Source organism: Trichoplax adhaerens, genomic scaffold (genome assembly GCF_000150275.1).
Source record: "Trichoplax adhaerens TRIADscaffold_43 genomic scaffold, whole genome shotgun sequence".
Classification (NCBI taxonomy): Eukaryota; Metazoa; Placozoa; class Uniplacotomia; order Trichoplacea; family Trichoplacidae; genus Trichoplax; species Trichoplax adhaerens.
In genome coordinates, this window is record NW_002060983.1 from 83,756 (window position 1) to 110,360 (window position 26,605).

A 26,605-nucleotide genomic window follows, 5' to 3' on the forward strand; every position below is an offset into this window, starting at 1 on the left:
AAGTTCGTGAGTGATTTGATGTTTTGATTCTTCATGATCCGAAACTTGTGAGATCTACGACATTACAATTAACATACAGCATTCTTTGCTGCTATGATCACTGCAATACCTTATATAGTAACGCCTATGATTTTTATTATAGATTTGATAGTAAATACTTATATTTTTTAAAAGTTAAAATACATGTTTATGATCGGCTAACTATTGATATCTACTATATCAATAAGTTTAAAAATGATGTACGAGTATAACGTTGGTAAAAAAGCCCATGTACACGTCTGAAAATCTAGGATATGTTTCTCAACGCATAAAAAATCTTAATAGAATAAATGCTAGAATTTCAAATCTCCATCGGTGTAAAAATCTGATAATAGCGGGATTTCATTGTTGATAAACTGTTCTATCGATATACTTCCTGCAAGAACTGTATTTAAAACTTTGAACCATTAAAATGATTTCCTTCAGAATCAAAATTGCGAAGCAGCGATTTCTTTGTGTTTGATAATTCGATAGCAGAAAGGTACATAATCTATATTTTTATCCCGTTCATTCAAAGCAAATGAATTTGAGATTATTTAGTTCAGCTCACAAAAATCTAGTATTTACCACAATACAGTTATAAACATATATATATTTAAAGGTCATTTGAAAAGATGAGTTAAACTTTTATGCATCTATTCATTATTAAAAAATGATCTCAACTCTTGTCCATCATCAGTACGTACCTCATATTATATGAACTAGATATAAATTAATAATATTAAATTCTACTGGCTATCATCATTACTGAATAAGCCGCAAACAATCAAGTTTGGGTAAAGATACGAAGCATTCTTGCTCCGCAGTTTTAATTTCATTTAGATAATATAAATAATTATGGCGCTTCATTACTGCTTACAAGGACTCGAAATTCAAAGTAAATTACAGGAATTATATGCGTTCTAATATCGACGATTTAGATACTATTAGCTTTTAACGGCATAAATGTGGATACTTTTTGCGTACCGGTCTTATCTAAGCTATTTTTAGTGATCAGTAAATATAGTTCTGTGTAAATTCCTAATTCGTCCTTTGGCCGGTCAGCAAATCTCAATTTGTAAAGATCAAAAATATAACTAATATAGGAATTAGCAAAATTAGCCTATTGTCAGGCTTTTCCTCAATGATATTTGCCAATAAAAGGAATCTAAATACTAATGATCGTCTATCCTCAAGCGCTAGTCTCTGTTTTGATAAACTACTCCCAAATTTTGTATAAAATCAGTTAATTTGTAGTCAATTTCCGTAATGATAATTTATTTAATGGAAACTAAGTTAGGATATTTTATTCAAAAATTTCTTTGTAGCAGCCCGCTATTCTGCATAATTGCCCAGATTCCGATTTTGGCTATAACTGATACATGAATCATAAACTGTTCTCAGAATTTGAAGTATTTAATTTAAGAAAAAGCTATTCATGTCTGCTATACATTTTTGCATATATATTCGTGATTTTTGCAATCTGAGATAATAAAAGATCTAGCTTACAAGATTTGAGCAAAAAATCAATTACTTCACGCCTATAAAATAATTAAAAATGTTGGTTCTTACGATAACGCAATATCCATCATTGATCGTTCAACGTATTTACGACGTAAGAAAGGTCGTAGCTGAAATCGACATAAAGTTTTTTTCTAGAAATGTGCTATAGAGATTATTCATTCATGAGTGGAATATTGTAATAAAGTATTTGGCTACTGTGATATATACCAATCACGAAATTCCAAATTTTAGAAAAATTAGGGCTTTATTCAATCTTATACAAAGATTAACTACACACAGCTCTACTTTAGCCGAATACTACTACTAAAGACTTCTACAACGAACTAACAGAAAAATCTAAAGTTCTATGCTTTTATACTTTCCGTAGCATTCGCAGCTACAATCTGCATAGCAACCTTTTACCTTATTTTACACATAGTTAAATTATTCTTAGTAAGACTATTCTACAGCGGACCATCATTAATCCAATATGGATATGACTACAGTACTTACGTAGACATTATTCACACCAGCCAAAGTACAATGAATTAACCATATCGTAATATATGATTTACAGTTCTATTTTTACCTATAGCCATATTAGTAACTCAACAGCTTACTGCATATAATCATCTGTACTCTAGCACTACAGTCTATAGTTACAGCTACCAAATATCTCTTAGGATAAATATCTACCGTCCATTGTACTAAACATGGCTAACAGTTTACAATCACAATACTAAGTTACATTACACACTTATTTCATATTTAACTTATGATATTATCGAACAGATCTATTACAGGAAAGTACAATTAAAGGTTTTATTTAATACTCTGACTGTTAAAAAGAATTGCCTAAGCTATTTTGAAATAATTGTAAACTGCTTGACTCGTAGCCAGTAACCATCACAAGCGAAAGATCCTTAGTTTTCTACTTGATATAGAATCGAACACTTGGAGAGTATAAACTGTGCATTAAACAAGTTATTAGCATGAGTTAAAGAGAAATCGTCAAATATGGTCTTTAGTAAAGATCAAAGCCCATTAAACTTTACGCAGCAAAATTTCACGTTCGATGTCATAGCTTTCCGACATTCCATGATATCAACCTTTATGATTTTAATACCTATTTATTTATTTATTTGGCATCTTCTGCAATATCGTATTAGTAACAAAATAAATTAAAAATAAGAGAATTCACACTCCTTCTGCATGTTTTCAGTTAGCATAGCCGTCTCAGATATTAAAATGTTATTCTAAGCAGCGATTTTTCTTATCGTTAATCTAGCACTTACAAATGCAGAATAAACCAGTCCTTACAGCTTAGGAAAAGTTTGTAAAATCAATTATTTTATAAATGGTTTCTCCTATTTTACATCCTCACAATCGCCTATGGCAATCAGCATCGATCGCTACTTCATCATAGTGAAAGGAAGTATCCAAATATCACCATTTGACGAGAAAAGCAACTAATAATAACGATCGTTAAAATATGGATGAATAGCATATCTATATTTGTACCTCTAGCATTAATGACCGGAATTAATCCAAAATTTCCAAATATGAGTGATTTACGTCCATACGATGACAACAGCGACTATTTTATGGCGTTTTATATGATGATTTCTAGCCATGTCGCCTACGCTATTCCGTTACTGATAGTAACTTTTCTGTACCGTAAGGTCATCAAGTAAGTAAATTTGGTTATAAATTTAACTTGGCCTAATGAGCGAAATCGTAGTCGTCAAATTAAAGCTACAAAGATGATGATGATAGGAACAGGATTCTTTATGTTCAATGCTTTACCTGCTACAATTATGATGATTAGTATAAGTTTTATAAAGAAATCTTACGCAGAATTAGTCTTTAAACATGACCGCTTAATATTCTATTTGTTTTCGGCAGTTTTTCTGACATTGACTTTAAATTCTATACAAAATCCAATAATTTTTTTCTTATACAACAAATCATTTCGAAAAATCTATGTTGAATACCATACAGGGACTTTGATTACCTTAAAGCTTCATTTAAACCTGAAGAGACTTTACAGCATTAAAAATGGTTTACTGATGTAGCTTAATAACCCTTACGACACAAAAAAATAACGCAGCAATTATAATAAACTTTACTTTGATCCGCAGAACTACTTTCCAAGTCTACGGAAAGTAACTGGAATCCTTGCGAAGGTCTAACTCGCTCAAAACAATATATAGTATAAAACTATCACACAACTTAGCCTTTACCTGAATCACTTTCTATTAATCACAGTCCTTCTTATATATCCTTTCAGCAGTTATAAGCATAGTTATGATACTATAACATATTTCAATAAAATACATGTTATCACGATTAATTTATCAAATACGGAAGTTCGAGGTAATAAACAATTTCAAAAGTAAATCTATTTCGACTGCAAGCTCTGTTAAGTTCCTATGTTCTCTATGCTTACTTGTAATATGTTACTGTATCATCATAATATCATAATAACTTAGGTTATTACTTACAATAACGATTCCTAAAGTAGTACTTCATACTTTTTAAAAATTTAAAATAAAATGTTATCATCAGTTACACATCCATAGCTAAGTTATTTTGATGATAACGATATGATGCTATTACCGAAATAGATACTTTAAATTGATATTAAATCGCGCAATGGTTTTATCTTGTCAGGTTTTATCCTACTATTGCTACAATACTAGCCATCGTATTTTGTAAATTAGTTTGTTAGTCTCTAAAATTGTTTATGACTTCAAGAATTAATTGAAAATCTGGATTAATTATTAGCACCAGTAAGAGTTACTATTAATTAATGTTGTTAACTGATATAGTGGTGCTGAGCCTCTAGTTGCTAATTAGCTAATAATGGTGATGTATAAACTTCTATACTTTAGTTACTTACATCAGTTTCTAAAAGAAAAGAGACCAGATCTTGAATTATTCCTAACATCATTAAGGATCCGTGCGACGATAAAGAGAATACTTAGTATTTATAAAAAATTTTAGATTTAAGCAATCAGCTAATTATTACACCTTATCATTCTAAAATCCTAATTACGCAAAATGAATAAAATCAAATATTAGCTAGCTATAGTAAATATTATTACATTATCGGATCGAATAAGCACAGTTGATTGTGTCATATAAGATTGCCTGTCCGTCGCAATTGAAAATAATATTTAATTAAAATATTGATAATAACTTACAAATAGCTGACTTTTATGAGCTATTAATTGCCACTTGCGATGAATTAGGCCGCATGTGCACATAATTTACTTTTGTAAGCATTCCTTTAAAATTTTATTTTAACTTTCTTTATTATTAATAGCGGAGCAACAATAAATCAGCGGAAATGTCCGCATGAGTTAATTTTCATATAATTTCAAAATTTATTGCTCGAAGGCATCATAGCAATCAAATACACCACTAAATCTTATTTGAGGTTAATTTCAAAAACGGTTGATGTGGTCAGAACTTCGAATACACTTACTACGAACAAAGCTACGACCCGAATGAACGTTATAGTAGCTATTTTTATCCTATTTTTATTCTGCAAATTAATTTAGTAACTTGATATCAAGTAGAAATACTATTTCAAATAATTGTTTCTGTACTGATATAACACTTACATGCCTACCAATCATCAAATGGACAAGTTTTTAATCGTGCAAAATCTATTTGACGAGAATATTAGCTATTTTAGCTCAATTAGAGTAGGCTATAATTAAAACAGCAGACAAAAGCGATTTACGATGGACACATGCCTAGTCTGAATTATTATAGTATAATATATGATAAGAATTTTATTTCATAAGTACCATAGAACTAGACTCCTCAGAAATATAGAGCATCTTTATAATGTAGAGAGATTAAATAGAAATAACTTACTTTATGCCACTATTACGTTAGTTATGAGACTGCAATAAACCGTTTAGTATTGAAATTTTACTGTAAAAGTTTAAAAACCTAAGCTGTTGGTCTCCTTCAATTTCATTTTAATACGAATAATTTTAGCAACTACATTTAGATACTACCTAATGTTCTTGAACATCAGACGCTCTACTTCTTTATGTATTAAACAAAAGTGAGTATAATTGCAAATTTTTTTGTAAAAGTATAATTAAATGACAATTAAAGGTGAAAATATTTTATTTTATTTATATTCAGATAATACGTCTGCGATTTTCCTTACATGGTCAAGACTTTATTACTTTACTTAATGTTGGTCCCGGAAAGCGCCGCGATATAGAGCTATAATGAGTTTATCTTATTATTTATTAATAAAATTATACAGTGGCTACATCTAATAAATTAATGGCAATTTATAAATAATTATTGAAAATTTTTAAGTATTACTTAAAATCTAATTTTCTCTGGAAATATATTAAAAAATTTTGAATCTTTTCATTGAAATTTAAAGGAAAGATAATTAAGAATAAGTTTTATAATAATTAAAACCATCGTCTTTTGTAGTAAGTTATAAGAAGATTTTTTACTTACATTTCCATATTACTTATTTATTAACGAGGCAAAGCTGCAATTAAGCATAAGCGATACGCTAGTTGATTGGTAGATTAAACAGGTTTTATTATTATACGAACTAAGTCCTTCAATTTTGAATTTGTCATTATGTTGTACCTTATTATTATCCAGATCTTAATTAATATCAGAATATTCTGCTAAAATAATTCTTTACTGATATCAACCTTCAATTCGAATTCGCGTAAATATTCTGTAGTTATTGACCGCATCCAAGTAACCTATTCTTAATGAGAGTATTATGCTACTGCTATTAATGAATATCAATAGTAATCTGTGTGAAAAACATTGTATTGCTAGGCCTAATGCGACTATTAAATTATTGCATTCTGCGAATTGACGTCAATTTTAGATAAATCGATCCTGACTTTGCTGGCCCTACCAGAAATAAAACTTCATTACAGTAAAGATACCGATCGTTAGAGTAATTACAGAGTGCAGTGTCAGAAAACCGATATCACATCTCCTTTATTGATATTTATCATATTTGCCAGTTATTATGAATTTAAGAAATATTATGCTTGACAAGAATTCCGTCAACTTAACAACTTGCAATGATTCAATATTTAATCGAACTGGTAGCGTTGCCGATTTTCGTAAATCCTACATTGCCGTTTATATGGCTATGACGCCACTATTTATTTTAGGAATCGTTGCAAATATTTTATTAATTGTAACTATTAAGAAAAAAAAACAGTTTCAAACACCGACTTACATCTTATCCGCTAATATGGCAATATCAGATATAATTGTGTTAGCCTTTGGATCTATTTTTTTAACAAGTAATGTCGTATTGTCTAAACAGTCTAATTTAAATTATTCCAGTTACATGACGATTTGCAGGCTAAATTATTTTACCATAGCGTTATCATATATAACGTCATCGCAATCGTTTATGGCCATCAGTGTCGATCGATACCTTACCATAATACGTAGAGCTAGAAAATCGCCCTTTCAAAATAATAAAATCCTTCTAGCTTCTATTCTAATCATATGGACCATTGGACTAATACTGGCTGGGCCAATGATCACGCTTGCTAGTATCAATCCTAAATTTCCTCATATGTGTGATTTAGTTCCTCATGGCTCATATCGTGATTATTCCTTGACTGTATATCATTTGATAGCTATTTTAATAGCATATCCAATACCATTAATTGTGGTGTCATATTTTTATTATAAAGTTATTTGCCATCTATTACAATCCGTTTTATCATTTACGAACATTAGAAATAATTATTATCGATGTCAACGTCAAATTCATGCTACTAAAATGATGATTATTGCTACTATTTTATTTATGATAAACTCAATGCCGATCATTATAGCTTGGACGGTAGCTGTATTCACGGAACAATCTTACGTAGAATTAGTTTTAAATTACGGACAATTTGTGTTTATCCTAGTTTCAAGTGCTTTTTTAATGGCAAGTCTCACTTCGATTCAAAATCCATTCATATTCTTTCTTTATAACAAAAGATTTAGAAAAGCTGTCATGTCTAGTTTTCAGAGTGAATGTCAAACGTCTAAAACTACTACCGTTGCTAGTATTAGATCAAAAAATTTGTTATTGTAGTCTGAAGCCATGTAAGAGACCTTTATGTTGAAGTCAAGACATTGAGACATACATACTACTATAACATAACAGCCTAACCACTTTGTGCTCAATGATCTATAACCAAGATCCATATCTACTATGCCTAAATTTTCGAATTTAAACTGCATTTTTAATAATTTATTTTATCTTGTAGTAACGAGGAAAGCCTTGTGTGTCACTAATTTGAACGAAGCATTAGAAATTTTACGGTGATCATACACTACTATTTCAAAAACTACAACATATTAGCTATTGATTAATTCTTCTAACGAATAGATAGTTGTGCTGTTCTAAACATCTTGATATGATGTTATTAGTTATAATATTATAGAACAGTAGGATTTAATTTTTTGAAGCTATTTGAAGCAAATAATTCGTTAATATTAGCAGTAAAGTTCTCTTTTAAGATATTAATACAGTAGTTAGTCAATTTCATATATCACAGATTAGGCTCTCAATCATTAGCATTTTTATAAGGTAATCAAACTATGGCTTTGTTAATACAAGAGAACCAATATCCTTACCAGGATCAAGTTTTGAAATATGTAATTATGTAAATACACTATTAATTATTCTTAACATTTATAATGTGCTTTAGTTAGCTTACAAAAGTAATAGATTAATATCAAATAGCTAACCTGCTAAGTAAACTTTGGTTACTTGTAAAAAATCATGGCATTCTTACAACAATTATAACTTCAAAGCCACATCAGATCATGAACGAATAAGCGGAAATAAAAACTTGCATACCGTTTGTTACAAATTAGTTTTATAAACGACATCAAAACACTAGACTCAATCATCAGGTTCGATAAATCTTCAATTAGCTCTTGGGAATCAGCGCGGATGAAGAAAGACTTACTTCTATTCACAAAAGGAGACTCTACGATACATTTTCTAAACTTCTATAACTGTTTTACAGTCTTGCAAGTGAGAAAATCCATAGGAACTGCCTAAGTCGATGTCACGGTAGTAGATCTACCGTGATGAATGATAACTTACTTAATTTAGACATGTATATGTGTCACGTTAAGATAGTTATTAATTTGGATATGTGCATGAATTATTTGATGTCTTAATATAGCCGATACAAACCTGTTCCTAATACAGGTTAAATTATACTAAATAGGGTATATGGATTGCCAATGGCAAATTAAATATAAATCCTGTTAATTATAAGCTAGGGCAAACATAAAGTTAATCTACAGTAATATTACAAATTCACTAGATTAGACTAGGAATAATTTAATGTATTCTCGATGTCTTATTGGTCGAAATATATCATACATCGTAAACTGGTTTTATGGCTAGAATAGCTATTTAAATGATTGATTTTGAATATTAAATTAGACTTGCATTTTCGAGAATAAAGATATAGTTAGAAGATTCTGAAAGTGCATTTCGCAGTGATTGTTACTTATCTAGGGTAATCTAAATCAGTTCAGATTAGGCAAGTTTAGTTAAGTAACAGTCGATGTCTACTTAGGTATTATTACTATTTTCCGTACTTCTTAAATTGGAACATAAGTCGAAAACTACTCAAATGTTGAAGAAACTGATTAATAAACTTATTCTAAAACTTTTGTCAATTAAATTTGTTTTAAATCTTGAAATACCTTTAACTGCTATAAATGTGTCCCAGTACGAACTACCGTGAAGAAATAGCAATCTAAATTTGGTTAATATAATATAGTCATAATATATTACAACTAGTTACTTACAGTAGGAATTATTCCAATTATAAATATGTTACAGTAAATTTAATACTGTACTGTGATGTGTACTGAAATGATTCTATGAATGGACATATTGTAGTCCGACTGTGAAAAATTAGTTAGTAGATATTCTCACCTAAGTATTTTTATAAGATGACTCGTGAATGTTAGCTGCTGTAGAAGGATATATAAGCCCGTCAGATAGCTGAATAAAGCAGTTCTCGATTGTAGAATTGTTTTAACGTAGAATCAAAGGTGTCTTAATTCCTGTGAGGTAGTTAAGGGATACTGAATCCCGGAGACTATAGTAATTTAGAGATTTATTTTACCCTATCCTTGTCACGAAGCTGGTTTGTGACAAAATGTTATAATAATAACAAAGATTTTCATTTCCTTTCTATAGGTACAGGTTATCCATTACTATAAGGAATACTATAACGAAATTACGAAGCATTTCATTATTATCATACATGATTATTATACGACCTAAAAAAATTAGTAAATAATAGTTATAACGTTCAGAATATCTCTTAAAGAAAAATTCTTTAATTTAAAAATAGTTCGTATCTATATTTGTCACTAAACCTAGTTAATATTAATTTAATATAAACTGCCTGATATCTTTAACGATTTTAGTAAAATTGTGTAGTTAAGTTGAAAGAAATAGCAAATGGTACAAATTGACTATCTATAAACGAATACTATGTATGCGTAAAGATGAAGAATAGTCTTTTTCTAGTACGGTGGATTCACAGTCATTTAAGCCAAAAATATGATTCAGTATAGATGTAACGGTTTCTCAATACGGAAAAATAGATTATGCTAAATCATAAGCAGAAACGAATTTCATAACGCGTGTTTCATCATCCTAGAAAGCTTAACCTTTCTCTTTTTTCTGAGACAGCAAAATTATAGTCGGAATTAATCAGCTCTAGTAACTGAGCTGACGTTGCTTAGTCTATACAATCTATGTATTATGCATCCAATATTGAACAGGAAACATAGTAGTATATTACTGTATTTTTAGCGTAACTTAGCATCATCCTAAGATTGAATGGATAGGAATTTTAATCTAATCTTTAAATATGCGCTCCATGCATGCAACCGAGCGCTAGGCTTAGAATTTATACAGCGAGAAGCAACATAATGGATTATGTCAGATCATTATTCTTTTGAACACATTCTACAATATTTTACATAATCGCAGCTGTATTGACACTGATTTACTTTTAATAATATGATTACATACAGATATTATTTAGCAAATATTATTACTTTACTAACTGCTATGGTGTTACTTTTGCTTACCATTTCTGATCTCCTTTTCGTTAGATAACATACTTTGGTATTTGTTGAGGATACTATCATCCATGAAGTTATACATGTTGTGTCGTATGTCGAAATGTATTTTAGCAGAAGCATGCAGGAATTCTATTCCTAATCCATAAAAAATGATTTTATCTTTGTTGCATCCTTCTATGTGAAGTTAATACTGCCTTAATTGTGCTTTCCGAGTGTTTGATTATAAAGAAAACACTGAGCTCCAGCAAAGATTCTGCTATTTCATTCCTTCCCTTTAATACCATAAAGCAACTTTGTCTTATTTTAATATCGCAGTATAATTATCGTGACACGCATTACGGTAATGCTTATACTTCGGGGTACTAGAACTAAATCTGTTATCTTAAGCCATGACTTTCTAGAAATAATAATCCTAAAATAGTTTATTATCATCACAAATAGTCTCGTAGAAGCTAAAATTCCACTTGAAAGTAAATTACTTGAATGAGCCATCGTATAAATCAAACTAAGACCTTAAAATTACGGAAATTGTGATTATGATTAATCTTTATTGGAATATTTTGTTTCTCCTAATAGTTGCAATCTTAGAATTCCTTGCTTTTTGTAGCAGTAGGTCTAAAGATCTTAACTCATCCTTAGTGTCTAGGATCATACATGAACTTACGCTGTTCTGGGCTATCTTATTGTAAAATTAAGAAATTTTCAAAGAGATAAAGAAGTGTAATCACTTTCTAGTGGTACTTCTCGATGTTAGCTGAACGTAGGTTGGCCCGATTTCCTTATCTCCTCTTGTAATAAATTTAGCAATTTTCTTAACTTTTCATTGAGTTCTTTAATTCAATACTTCCAGATAGAATTCAATTTGTAAACTAAAGTAAATAGTTATATATTTAAGCTGTCTTTGATGAAAGCTAAATGGCAAGTTAATTATATCATACTATCAATGTTTACAGTAGGCATTGTATCTATTTAAGAATTAATTCTATGCTGAAGCTGTTGCGTTGACACAATTTCAAGATAAACCTTATTTCAATATGAAATGAACTGTACACGAACGGTCAGCTATCGTTCTTTTACAAAAGGCTTGAACAGTAAACGCTGTTAGTCAGTATTATTTTTGGTTGCTTACCTTCAAGTATCACATTAGGGAATTACTCAAAGTTAGGGTTAAGTAAGTGAGCCTACAAAAACAGTAGGAAAATATTACTCGGCCATTACAGCATTGTTACAAACCCAGTAACACAAGACTTCACTTACTAAGTGTTGAGAACTCACTTTTTATTGATACTTCCTTTATATACTTTTACATGTAATTGGGTAAACAATAATATTATTCATTGAATTATTCCATACTAAGCAGGTTATGTCGTAACTAGTAAATATGGAGTGATCATAACAAGACTTTAATAAGAGACCTTAACACATTTGGGTTGTTTTTCTACCTACATAACAAAATCATCTAAGTTATCTTATCACATAAATATAATTCGCGCATGCGTAATGTCATTAATAAATTATAAAGCTAGAGATAGGAACTAATCATATGTTTTCTATTTCACGGCAGTTTCCTGACCGTGACAAGCATATATCTACGAAAGAATATTTATCGCCCGAAATCATGATAATCTCATCAAATACCAAAGTATGCTATCTGACGTAAAAAAAAAAGTATTAGTTATCAATATTCACTTCATGAAACTACGACTGACAACCATTTAGTTTTATTGCATCATTGCAGGTAAAATATCATACTATATTGCCTAATTAATAAAATTAATAAATTCTAATTTATAAATTGTCATTTAGAATTTTATTTGTGGTAGCTCAAACAGCAAAAAGCACAAATATAGTAGTAGTTCTGAGTATTTATTGATTCATATATGCAAAAGGCATAATTTGTAGTATATAATGTAATGAGTCTTCAATTTCGAAATAAATAACAGCAATATCCAGATTGGGAGTTACTCTCAAAATAATTAGCGAATTATAGTTAATAAATGTCTTAGAGAGTTATTAGCTTATTTATATCTTGTCCGCTTTAATAACCACAGCTGTTGAGTACAGTTTAACAAATTTGAAGATTAATATGCTACGATGCTGATCTAAATTTGACTGCATGTTTACATCCAGCACGATATAAATTCTTCAAATAATAACATGTGATAATAGGATAACTTTATTGTGTGCGCAATTTTGATAACATTATGCCTATTTTTATTAATCAATTAAAGTAGTACAAAATAAACAAATAATTATTCTATTCAATTATTCTCTATTTGCACGATTTCAATAAGCTAATGTATCAGATAATCTATTAATAATTATTCTCTATTTACTATTTGGAAACAGAACGTCACTTTTCTGTAACATATTTTCCTAACAAAACAATAATTCAATTTTTTCCCAGATCCTTTTGTTTTTAATATTTAGTAAGAATTTGGTACACAAAATCAATTCTTTTGTTTTTAATATTGTAATATAAAAAACACTATCAAGTAAACGTATTAGACTGCCTTAACATAAGCGTTTATGTAGCATAATAATTATCAACTTAAAATCAATCATTCAGATGAGAAGATTTTAACATAAGCTATACGAAAAAAGTAAACGGCAGCTTTATTATTTATCGGAAAAATGTCGGAACTAAAATTTTTCTTCTTGATGTGCTTCCGACGTAATTCATAATTAAGTAATAAAATTATTATACTTTTTGTTCAGTTTAATGATAATAATACTTTCATCGAGAAATATTTAATATAAAATTTTTCTCTTTATTAATGATATGCGAGTCACAAAATTTTATAGGAAACAAATATTACAGTGTTAAGTTTATGTATATTTTGATTAGTAGCTAATACTCTACATAAATTAGAAGTTTTTTTGCTAGTATTAAATGAAATTAAAAAATAAAGAGAAAAAAGTATTGCCGTAAATCAGATTAACATTTACATTTGCTGTTATTATTCATAAAGCTTTATTTGTATAATTTAGATTCATCGAGACGTACTTGAACAGGTAATTATTGCCAAGTAAAACCTAACTTTATTTATATATTATCGTTCATAATTGAAATTTTTACCAGTACTAGTGATACAACTGACACATGGTGTTATCTACTATTTCATTTCTAGGCGATGGTGAAGCTTTAAAACCTTAATCTGCAATGAATAATACCTCACTGATAATGTTTTTACCAACAAAGCAGCTTCGAATAATCTATTTATCTGCTTGCCTAATTTTACTCCCAATTTTATCGATTGGTATAGTTGGTAATCTACTTTTAGTCAATACCATTGTCAAACATAAAAAGTTTCATACGCCATCTTATTACCTGTCTGCCAATATGGCTATCTCCGACGTTATGCTGTTAGCATGTAGTATCATTTATCTTTCTTTAAATGCATTACTTGCCGTGGAAGTTGAAATGGAAGCTATTAATATGAAATTGGCTTGCCAAATAAATGCATTTATTATTGGTTCATCTTATTTAACATCTTCACAAACGTTTGCTGTAATTAGTATAGACCGGTATATTATTATGAATAATAACTATTTTAATCACTATTCTCCATTTAGGAGCAAAGTAGTATTATATCTCATTATTGCTTCTATATGGACTATTGCTTTGATCTTATCTCTTAGACTATACTTGACTGTAGATAGTCATCCTAGATTTCCTTATCTGTGTGATATTAAGCCAGTCGATGATCAAAATAATTATTCAATGTCTGTATATCATATCGTTGCTGCTGTTGTATCCTATCCGATTCCACATCTAATCGTGGTTATTCTATATTTGAAAATAATTTACCGCATGAAGTCATCCTACGGAAGTAATCCTGCAGTTTTTAGTAATAGGCGTTATCACCATCAGATTAATGCCACGAAAATGATGATAATGGCAACTAGTTTATTTATAATTAACGCACTGCTACTGTTTTTGATATGGGTAAAAGTAGCTATCACCAGAAAATCTCTAGCCGAATTAATTATAGCTTATGGTCGGCCTTTCGTCATGCCTATTGCAGTATCATTGTTTTTGGCTACTTTAACTGGTGTTCAGAATGCAATTACTTATTTTTCTTATAATAAGGGCTTTCGTCTTGCTTTAAAAATGTACCTGGTACGGAATTTGCAAGTTAATAATGTAACAGAAGTATCAGTTGAAATAATAGTAGTTTTAGTGCGTATATATAGCCTCTTTACTATTATTTCTTATTGTTTCACTCTTACCTATTTTTAATTAATAACCTTTCTATTTATTTATCATAGATCGATTCAGCAGCGTGCCGATAATTCTTAGAACAAATTTGAATACTAGGGAAAACTTATCTCCTTATCAGCTTAGCGATCAATATCTGCATTAAATTTAAAATTATGCTATCAAAAAAATTTCAAGCATTCGCCTAAATAAAGACACAACTCTGACTATCTGATTGTATCATCAAAATTGCATAGGTAAAACGTAAGAGATTTAGATACTCATTCTAAGTTATATCTATAGGCCATATTATACTTCGTAAATTAAAAGGTTACTTTACGACTTAAATGTAAGGTCTATGCAATTTCTCATTTTGCTAATTTATGTGAATAATTAATAATCCATTAATTGAGAAAAATGGCGGTATGATAGATTAAACTTTAAGTTCAGCTATTAAAATGATATCTACATGTCACGGTATGAACTACCGTGAAGAAATAGTGTCACAAAACAGCTTTGCAGCAAGATAACGCAATATACGATTGTCATGTAACTAGTATTGTGATTGTAGACTGCTAGCCATGTTTAGTATAATGTACGGTAGATATTATCCTAAGATATATTTGGTAGCTATAACTATAGACTGTAGTGGTAGAGACTCTATGCTAGAGTACAGATGACTATATACAGTAAGCTGTTGAGTTACTAATATGGCTATAGGTAAAAATAGAACTGTAAATCATATATTACGATACGGTTAATTCATTGTACTTTGGCTGGTGTGAATAATGTCTACGTAAGTACTGTAGTCGTATCCATATTGGATTAATGATGGTCCGCAGTAGAATAGTGTCACTAAGAATAATTTAACTATGTGTAAAATAAGTTAAAAAGTTGCTATGCAGATTGTAGCTGCGAATGCTACGAAAAGTATAAAAGCATGCAACTTTAGATTATTCAGTTAGTAGTATTCGGCTAAAGTAGAGCTGTGTGTAGTTAATCTTTGTATAAGATTCAATAAAGCCCTAATTTTTCTAAAATTTGGAATTTCGTGATTGGTATATATCACAACGATCAATAAGTCAATTCCTTGAACCACGTATCAAAGAATGATATCTGCACTATCACGAACACTTTTGCTCTACTAGCAGACTACACAAAGACTTAAACACCTCGTATTTTACGTTAAACACTAAGCTTGAGAATTCTCTTCATTTCACGATATACTGAATTTATATACTATTCCTCAAAAGTTCATGAGTCATAGTTAATACAATTAAACTCGGAATCATTTACTGAATTAGATATTAAGTTTAGCTACTGTTCCCTTAATGCAGACAACAGTATTTACGAATATAGACATGTAATGACTCATACAGAATAGTCAGATTACGATATGTCCTATCACGGAATATTTCCATGATAATTTACAATCTATCATAAGTAAATTACAATCACAATGATTGGAACTGTAAGTAGATGATTTGCATTCCCTATTATAACTATTAATTTCAGTATGTATATATAAGTGTCACTGTCATAAAAGTCAGTGCTTTATTAAAACACAGTATATCCAAATTAGAAGTTAACTAAATAAGGATAGTCTAACAGAATTATTTTAACAAAGATGTTTCTACATTAATACAGTATATAACACTGTAACAAATAGCTATCTAAATTTGATGAATATAATATAGTGATAATATATTACAACTAGTTATTTATAATAGTAATTACTTTAATTATAAATGTGTTACAGCAAATTTAATGCTGTACTGTAATGTGCACTGAAATGATTCTGTGAATGGACATGTTGTAGTCCAACTGTAAAAAATTAGTTAGTAGATGTTCTCACCTAAGTATTTTTATAAGATGACTCGTGAATGTTAGCTACTATAGAAGGTTATATAAGCTCCGTCAGATAGCTAAATAAAGCAGTTCTTAATTGTCTAGCTGAGCTTAACGTAGAATTAAAGGCGTCTAAATTCTTGTGAGTAATTATACTGATTCCGCAGATTTTTAGAGATTTAGAGATTTATTTTACGTTATCCTTGTCACGAAGCTAGTTTATGACACTACATTTCACTTTTTTTCGATGTTGAGTTCAGTTTGACAGTAAAAAATTACTGTCGTAATGTAGTTTATAGGGAAGCTTTGCATTGAAATAGTGATTATAATACTATACTTAGGATAAAGCGTCTCAATTTTTTTCTTTAATATTCTAAAATTAATGCTATAAAAACTATTTTTCGAATGGAGCAAACTGAATATTTAAATAGTCATTTCATAGCAGCTTAATAAACAAACACTTGTATAACCATTATTGATACCCCATAAGCCTATCAGTATTTAGAGCAGAGATTTGACGCTTTAAATGAAAAATGATCATATCTTTGATGCTGTATTCTAAAGCTTGATATAAGATCTAAATAATCTTTATCTGTTGATTAATACTGTACTAAAATGCAAAGGTTTACTATTTAAATAATCAAATCATAAAAGAAAATTTAAAAAATAACTTTTGTTTAGTTGACATTACTTATTACAACTCAACTGTCTTCTAATATTATTATTGCGAAGTATAAGGAGCAAGGAAGTCACCAGAACTTCAAACGTAAGAGTCTTCAGAATTTTATTCTTAATACTTAGAAATTTTTTTCTTTCTTGCTAGAGTATTTCGATTTTAAAATGTTTGGAATTTAAAATTAATTCAAACAGAAATAGAACTAGTAAATTTGCTTGTTCGTGATACTTTGCGTAATTAGCCGGCTGAATAGAATAATTCTGGCTGTATTAGAATAATTTAATATCCTACAATACAGTATAAATTGAAAAAGTTGATAAATTCAGAAGCTAATAGTAGTAGAAACTTCCTGGTGTCCTAAAAAAATTAAAAATTTACTGGTTCCTTATTTCAAGATTTTAATCTAGTCTGCACAGATTGTAAAGTTTTCTAATGCTTTTTATTCTAAATAAGCACGTGAAGAGCATTTTAATGTAGCTCTTATTAAAATTCTATGACATAAGGCCGTAAAATATATGAATTTATTATTTTAAGTAAGCTCTAATGTCCACCGATAATTTAGGGTCAACTAGAAAAATTCCATTTTTCTACTGTAGAGTAAGTGGTCTTTAAAAGCATCTGAACAGTTCAAGTTGTAATCTTGGTCTTTTTATTCCTCTGACAAAAACGTTTTAATGTTAAACGAAATTGCTAGTACCAAATAATTATCAATGCTTTAAACAAAATGGATATTTCTTAAAGACTAATTTAAATTACAAATAGATTCTAATATTTATTCGTATTTAGGAGTGTCAAGGTACGAACTACCGAGAAGAAATAGCTATCTAAATTTGGTTAATATAATATAGTGATAATATATTACATCTAGTTCCTTACAATAGGCATTACTCTAATTATAAATGTGTTACAGTAAATTTAATGCTGTGCTGTAATGTGCACTGAAATGATTCTGTGAATGGACATATTGTAGTCCGACTGTGAAGAACTAGTTAGTAGATGTTCTCACCTAAGTATTTTATAAGATGACTTGTGAATGTTAGCTGCTGTAGAAGAGTATATAAGCCCGTCAGATAGTTGAATAAAGCAGTTCTCAATTGTCTAGTTGAGCTTAACGTATAATCAAAGGCGTCTAAATTCTTGTGAGGTAGTTAAGGGATATTGAATTCCGGAAGACTATAGTAATTTAGAGATTTATTTTACGTTATCCTTGTCACGAAGCTGGTTGTGACAAGGAGTTATTATGTAATATCTAAAAAAGTTTATTCAATTTCGTGCTGTTCGTGGTTAAAATTTAAAATCACCTTTGAGCAATTTATTAAATCAAATTCTATGATAATTAAATTAGCTACAGTTAATGGCAAACGATCATGGTTTTGCAAAGTAGCTATCGCTAATACCCTTCATCCTCAATACATGCTCATATTACATCCCGATAAATTAAAATCTTGGGAACTTGACTTCTTACTATTACAGCATTTAAAATTAACTTTGATAATTTTCTCATTGGATTGGAAGAAATTCATTAATAGTAATAATCTGCTAAATTTACTTAAGCTATTTTTCAGAACAATAAAACGATCGAAGCCTAGTTTTTTACTGTCTAATATTAATAAATTATGGCCGTTAATTTATTCGAAAATATGAAAATTATAGAATAGTAGTTGCCTAATACATTTGCAATTTATGGCCATTGAGAACTTAAATAGCGTGAAACAAAACATTTACTACTTGAATTGCTATTCGATCTACAACAGTTAATTAACTGAGAATGACAAATGAATTTTAAGGCGATAGTATCCAGTTGAAATAAATAAGCGGAACATTGGATTTGGTTTGTTGGTCATTATTATTAAATTTATGGTAAACTTATTATAATTTTTAACCGAATATAAGAGTAACTAAATTATATCGAATCGATATATGCTAAAATTTAATCAAATTTAATTTTAATTATATCTTTATTGAAGCATAGCAAATACGTACTCAGCATTTTATTGTAAGTGTCAATAAAACGGCTTCATCCGCTTTACACAACTAGATTATTTACTGATACGACTCTTTCAGAGCAGTTTATTTAATGGTATCTTTGTTTCTAATGAGAACATATACCGATATTCATAAACCTTTTACTACTTCTAAACTTACATTTTTAAGACTTTAATGTATTAACTTAAACTCGTTAATAGAAGTTTCATTTTAATTGCGATGAAACACTCCCGACGAAAATTTGTGAAAGTGAACCGTTATTGATAAACCCGATCTTGATTTTTACCAATTTAGCAGCATTCATATCTTTCGGTGATATTAATTTTATAAATTAAGGTATAAGAAACACTCACATTAACATAATTTTAAATTTATTAAAACAATACGGCAAAATAACTAAATCGCAACTTGGTCAGTAGAATTACAAATTCACTAAGAATCTTTTCATTATTTTAAATCAATATATTAATCCTAGCGATTTTATACTGTTGGAACGTCTTACTCTTATCATATATGCTAATTTACTAGTCATCAGCATCATAAGCATATTGTTAAATTTTGCCTCCACAATTACAATATTTCGCAATAAAAAGTTTCGTTTTCCATCGCACTTTCTACTTTGTAACAAATCAGCAGTAGATTTAATCGCTATAATTGTAGGTACTTGTAGCAACTTATGGCTATATAGGAAACCTACGACTAGAATCATAACCTCAGCAGTGATTTATGAATTATGGTTCCACGCTTAAAATCTGGGTATCTCCATTTCTGCTTCATCATTTGTTATTATTGGGATAAAATGATTCCTAAAAATCAATGTAAACTGTGATAGAAAGTCACTATTCGAATCAGCGAATGTTATATTCTTATGAGTTTAATAACCTCATAGCTAGCAGGTTTGGGATTTAGTGTTCCTGTAAATGAAAATGTTGTCGTTAATTTGCGATTTTTCTTTACATGTACAAGAAAACAATATAGCATCTATATATTACGCTATTATTGCTATATCATGATATCTTCTGGCTTCAATTATTGTATTATTTCTATACTTCAAAATTATTAAGAGAATTGAATCTTCAATTTTTACGATTAGCGCAAGTAACAAAGTGGATTATTGTCATTGATACATAGAGACATTAGCTGACTAAAATTCTAGATAGTCTGGATTTTATATTATAGACACAGAATTATTTTAATATGAATATAAAGCTAATTGTAATATTTTAACAATTGGAAAGGTTTGCACTGATAAAAGTACTACCAGTCGACTAATGCTAATTTTCATATGAAATAAATTATCATTCAGTATAGCATAATTTTAACCATCTTGATTCTTTTGTATAAATCCAATTTCAATTATCATAAGAGAATATTTCATTTTAAATGCGGTAACCAACTCTGCATGGTAGTTTACAAGCGAACAAATTCGTCAGCTTTCCATTAATTCAACAGCATTTAACCTTACTATTAAATTTCATATAATTCAATTTGTCAAAATATCAAGTTTTCTATTCCCGTTAATGGCATAAATTTTCTGTAACATTTATGTCACCAAAGAAATTTGTTTTACTACATTATAACTAATAATGTGTTCGATAAAAACTTTCCTTGATCATGTCATGTTTACATCGTGATATACTTTATTGCTCTTATTAATTCAATCGATAAATATTCCTACTGAACGAAAAATAAAATGTACCCTTAAGATAGGCAAAAATTTATCTTTACTAGCCCCGTTCTAAGATATACATAATGATACCGATACTTAAGCCTACGGATTGTTAAGCACGTCCAGCATGATAAATATTAATTACCTAGTAAATACTAGTGGTATACCATGTTATGCAGAAATTTATTTTTGCATCTTTGAATTTCTCGACTTTTATTTGTGCCATTATTGACTTTATATAAATCATAACATAATTAATTTAACCATAATCATCACAGCAATGTAATACTTTTAAGTCGTAATAGTTCGCATATATTAGGTACAACAAATCTATTGCGATGAGATATGCTTAGTTAAAATTCTTCTTTGATATTTGTCGTTTGATTTTTCATTGCTTGAACTATGAAGAAAATAAAGTATTACGAGTAAATATAAAGATAAGAGATAAAGATCTGGAAGCTACGATACTTGATATTTCGCCAGACTTGAACTACCGCATGAACTTTTGCAGCTACCAGAAATATGCAATATGCGCGGATAAAATGAGTAAAATGATTTGATGCGTTATTTAACTTTAAATTATCAATCAAATACTGAATTTGATAAATAAATAATATTGGTCTATTTTAACATCAATTTGGAAATATTATACAAATACGGAAAGTTCTATGGATAATGGGAGCTTGACCTACAAAAAGCTTAAAGTAACTATAAAAGTAACTTTAAGGGTCAAAAAATCAAATCTATGGACTTAGTGATAACAACTAATTGATTCTGTAGCTTTAATAATTGCATCGCATTATCGTAGAATCATCTTAAATGATAATATAGATTTCTTATCTGCATTTTAAGAGTTTAATATGCAAGTATAGAACAGTAAATTATTTAGAGGAATTCTAGTATTTACGAAAATTGAAAACATCGTACACACTTGTCACGGTGCTTACGCACCGTACCAAAATAGTACATGCTTTGTGGCTACAATGATATTGTAAGCCGAAGAGATTACGTAACCAGATATAGGTTGTGGAAGGTACGATTTAAATTGTGATGTGTTAAAGGTCATTTATATCTATAGTTGGATTAGTAGTATTCTAAGAGATGTGTAAAAGCTTGTTGATAAAATCTGTTTAAACGACTGGACAAATTAATAAAAGTTAGTTCTTAGTTCCTAAGGTTAGAAGTGTAACGGAAATCGAAGGCGTACGAATTCTTGCGAGATCGTAGATTCGATCACAACGTTATTTTGTCACACGAAAGTTTTTTACAATACTACATAAATAAAGCAGAATTGTATTTTAATACGCGAGTAGATTTAATTGCGCTGTTACTAATTAAGCTTTACATATTTAATATCATTCAATCCTAGTTCCTAAAATGATTGCACTTGGCACAAATACTCAGTAATGAAATCATATTCCATTTCATAGAGCATTAGCTTATCATAAAATCGATCAAAATATTGTTATGTCATTACCAATACTGAAGTCAATTAAGTAAGGGTGTTTACCAAATGAGAGAAATATCGAGACTTGGCAAAGCAATAATTGAACAAGCAGAAGTTAGACGCTCTAGATTTCAAATAAACTAACTCTAGACATTACAGAAGGAAGGTCAGGGTTCAGCCAGTACAGCTGTAGTAGATACATATTACAGAATGGGCGATTATTGCGTATTTTACTTAAAAATAATAATTTTTACAAGTTGTCATACCGATATATAGGATTTCTCTAACAGACATCGATAATTGAATCATACATAATCACAGAAAATAAGAGAAAACACCCGTTAGAAGTTATTTTAGACAATTATAAACGGCATAGTGATCAATTTTAATTTATATGGTGCAGGATTTGTATTTAAAATCTCAATATGTTACGTGCTTTTATTAGTTGATAAATCTTAACTATGATATATAATCATGTAAATGTAAAAATGTTACAAATCTTCTTCTTTGTAACAAGAAACCGGGTCTTAAACACTAGCTTCACTAGTACTTGTATTTCCAACTAACTTAGGGACCTATCGTAGTTGAACTAACTCTCAGCTACACAAAAAACTACTATTGAGTAATAGGTTTAAATACTTTACTTTATTTTCGTTAACCTTAGTCGTAAAATGTACTAAAGAAAAACGTAAGAATATTCTTAGCTATAATAGTCAAAAGATCCTGCAAATGACTAACTGGAACTGAGAAGCTAAGCTAGTGCTCCGCTTTTTATAGTCTCGCCGATGGTACACTTGTGAATATTCTTGAAATAGCGGCTTACACTGTACAGTATACATATCCTAGTATAGCAACTAGAGCCTCAAGGCTCTGCAAAGTAATTGATCTTACACTTAATATCGTTAGTAGGTTTCAGAAAATTAATATCTAAGTTCTTATTAATTTTATCTCATAAGATTATTTGTTTAAACTTTCTTTAATTAAATTATGGTAGATGACGAAAGAAATGTAAAATAGGCGTATATCTCGTGAATACTGGTTAATAATCTTTATGATAAATCACCATGCAAAAAAACGCTACATTTAGGGTATTTTCGGTGTTAAGTTATGTTAGCTAGCTTTTGAAAATGCTTCTTGCTATGGCAGCTTAAATAATCGATATATAAAATTTAGAATCTATTTCTAATTGCAGTTGCTTTATCAATGAGCTATGCAGAGATATACTCGCATATTAGTCTGCGAAATTCGCCTTACCAGCTGTGTATTGTCATAAAAAATTATTATTGCCGTGTAACTTTTTTACGACGGTAAAGAGCCTAGAAGTAATGAAAGTCTCGATTACAGGAAAAAGGTTAATTGGTCCTGAGACAAAACTCCTTAATTATTTCATGAACTATTATATTGAACATTATTAAACCCTTTGTATCTGGTCTTCTTAATATGTCGAATACTCAATTTTTACTATTTAGACATAACTGTAGCAATGATATCATAATATCCATGTAGACCTTTTAAAATAAAACAATATATAGCAATCAGAACTGCAATATATTTCTTAAAAGAGCCTAAAAAACATTTCTTGATTGCAGATATATAATATAGCAAGTAATATTAAGCTATTAGTTTATTCAAAGCATAGCTATCAAATACAAGTCTCGAGAACTGTCATTGAGGTGACTAAATCAACATAACTTAAGGTTCAAGAAGGTTTTTGCTAATGTAACTAGAGGAAGCAAAAACACCTGTAAAGAATAGTTCTATTTCTTCATCTTAAGCGTCCAAGTAACTCATATTCATATAACTATCAAGACAATTTGCTTGAGTATTTTCCAGTAATATCGAATTTCTTAGTTTTCATTTTAATAAATACTAAGAGAAATTGTTTTGATTCCGTAAGGTTGCATTTAATATCTATTTCCCTTCAATCTTTCTAATCGACTATTTAGCAATTATGTTTGATTATCAGCTATACAATCTGTAAGAATCAAGCGAAAAATACTTTGTTAAGTACTAACAATTTTAAATTAATATCGTCAGCTGTGAAATCGTAAGTAATAAAATACTTTCTAGTATTCATGGACAAAACTCTTTATAATATTTATGCACTAATAATTCATAAACTATTACAATTTTAAGAACTAAAAAGTTAATGATAGCTTTAGCTGCAATAGATATTGTAACCTCCAATCTCTGGTTTATCTTTAAAACTGAATTAAATGAAGTTTATATATTAATTAGTAAAATCATCTAAGCTAAGAACGTAAAGCAGTAATAGACTTAGAAAAATTGCCTTAATATTAATTGTTTGAAGAAAATAAGCAGACAGAATATTATAGTTAATGCCTTATCTCATGCATTATTTAAAGTCGGCGGTTACTTATTAGGTTACAATGGTTATTTTGCTTCGAAGCGAATAGGTCGATTAAATCCTAGTTTAGGCTAGTTATCTTAGACAATAATATTTCGTATATGAACTAAAATTAGGTACGAGTAGTAGATTATAATGGTTTACTTGTAAAACAGTTATGTTAAGAATATTTTTTAAGCCTTTAGCGTACTGACTATGACGAAGCTAAGATAGCTTGCGTTGTACTCTAACTATCAGATATTCTCAAGCTAATTACTTTAAGCGTTCATAAACCAAGTTAGTTACCTTAGACTAAATACTACTTTAGTCACTATCGTAGAATACCGAAAGCAATCAAACACTACAAATATTGTGGAATCCGTCGATCATGATTAATTGTTTGATAATACAAGACTTACAACCTAAGAATATGGCTTACTAAAAGTAATTATATTTCGCTATGTTGTCATACACTAATTTGTGATCTATCATTAACAGATAGCCTAGCGGAAGATAGGCGGTTCGAGTTGCTATAGGTTTTTGATCAATACGAACTGAAATTAACGCTTTCTAACAATGAGGGTACAGAACCGCCTCCCCTATTAGTTAATTAAGATCGAGCAATATAAGCGATAATTTACTGCGATACTACTAATTGAATCAGTTAATGTATCTTTAAATTGAATGAATAAGACGAAAATCATTAAAAATCTAATGTAATTAATATCATCTGGCGATGAATCAAAATTTTAAAGTTAAAAAGTAAAAAGTTGGATGGTAAATTATTTTGCGCAATTGCAAAGAAAATGTGATTTCCGGTAGCAGAAATTCAATTTTATTGCAATTCTAAAGCATTATGCTTTGTTTTTATAAATAAAAACTGAAAGTCATTTGTTACGAACTAAATTTAGGTAAAGGATGTGTAACTTTTAAGTACAGTACATGATGATGGAGTAATAGCTATACTTAAGTGACCGTTGTGTTGTTTCTGCTTTACTCGCCTAGACTTGACATATAAATTTTTAATCAATTCTGATAATTCATAAGTTGAATTATTACTGTTTTGTGTACTAATTAATTTTACTAAGTTCATATCTAATTAAATTCATTTCAGTAAATAATCATCATGAAACGAAAAATATTTTCTTATCACATAGCTCAGATACGCTTAGGATTATGGTGTACGTCGGCAAATTTAACGAATAAAGTAAAGTTAGTAAAACTTTATCCTTTTCAGTAATCTTAAACTTTTATTTTTTGAGATTGCATGAAAGTATGATGTGAAGACGATATCGATTAACAAACATCACTGCAATAGCTAACAAACAAATTCATTAATCTAAGTTTCAATCGAATTAAGATACTGATAATAGAGATAAAATTATAAGAAAATGTTAACAGGCGATTTATAAACTAATAACCCTAAATAATTGCTTTATTAAGTAAATTATCTCCATTACTACAATACAAGAGGCATTTAGTTAAAATATATTGCAAAGGTACCACCGCTTCGACAAAACAGGAAGTCCTCAGAAATACAGCATTAGTAATGATTTTTAACGGTATTAGCAACACTGAATCTACTGCACAAGTATTAATGTAACCATTTATCGCCATGATAGATTGTAATTTAAACGAAATTTTCAAGAATGAGTTCATCAATGTTAAGCATAGCCGTATCTATAAATTCAAGATTCGATAATAGTTCTGATATTCAATCAAATCACACTTACGAATTGAACATAATTAAGTGGAAA

At 29.3% G+C, this 26,605-nt stretch overlaps 1 protein-coding gene across 1 annotated transcript; it reads left to right on the forward strand.

Annotated features, from left to right (window-relative positions):
- Positions 1 to 14,017: 14,017 nt before the first annotated feature.
- TRIADDRAFT_62370 (uncharacterized protein) lies at positions 14,018 to 14,970 on the forward strand (the record flags this gene model as incomplete). The annotated part of the gene is made up of 3 exons (XM_002118294.1): positions 14,018 to 14,202; positions 14,251 to 14,797; positions 14,947 to 14,970. The coding sequence occupies 3 exons, from the start codon at positions 14,018 to 14,020 to the stop codon at positions 14,968 to 14,970; spliced, it is 756 nt and encodes a 251-aa protein (XP_002118330.1).
- Positions 14,971 to 26,605: the final 11,635 nt, after the last annotated feature.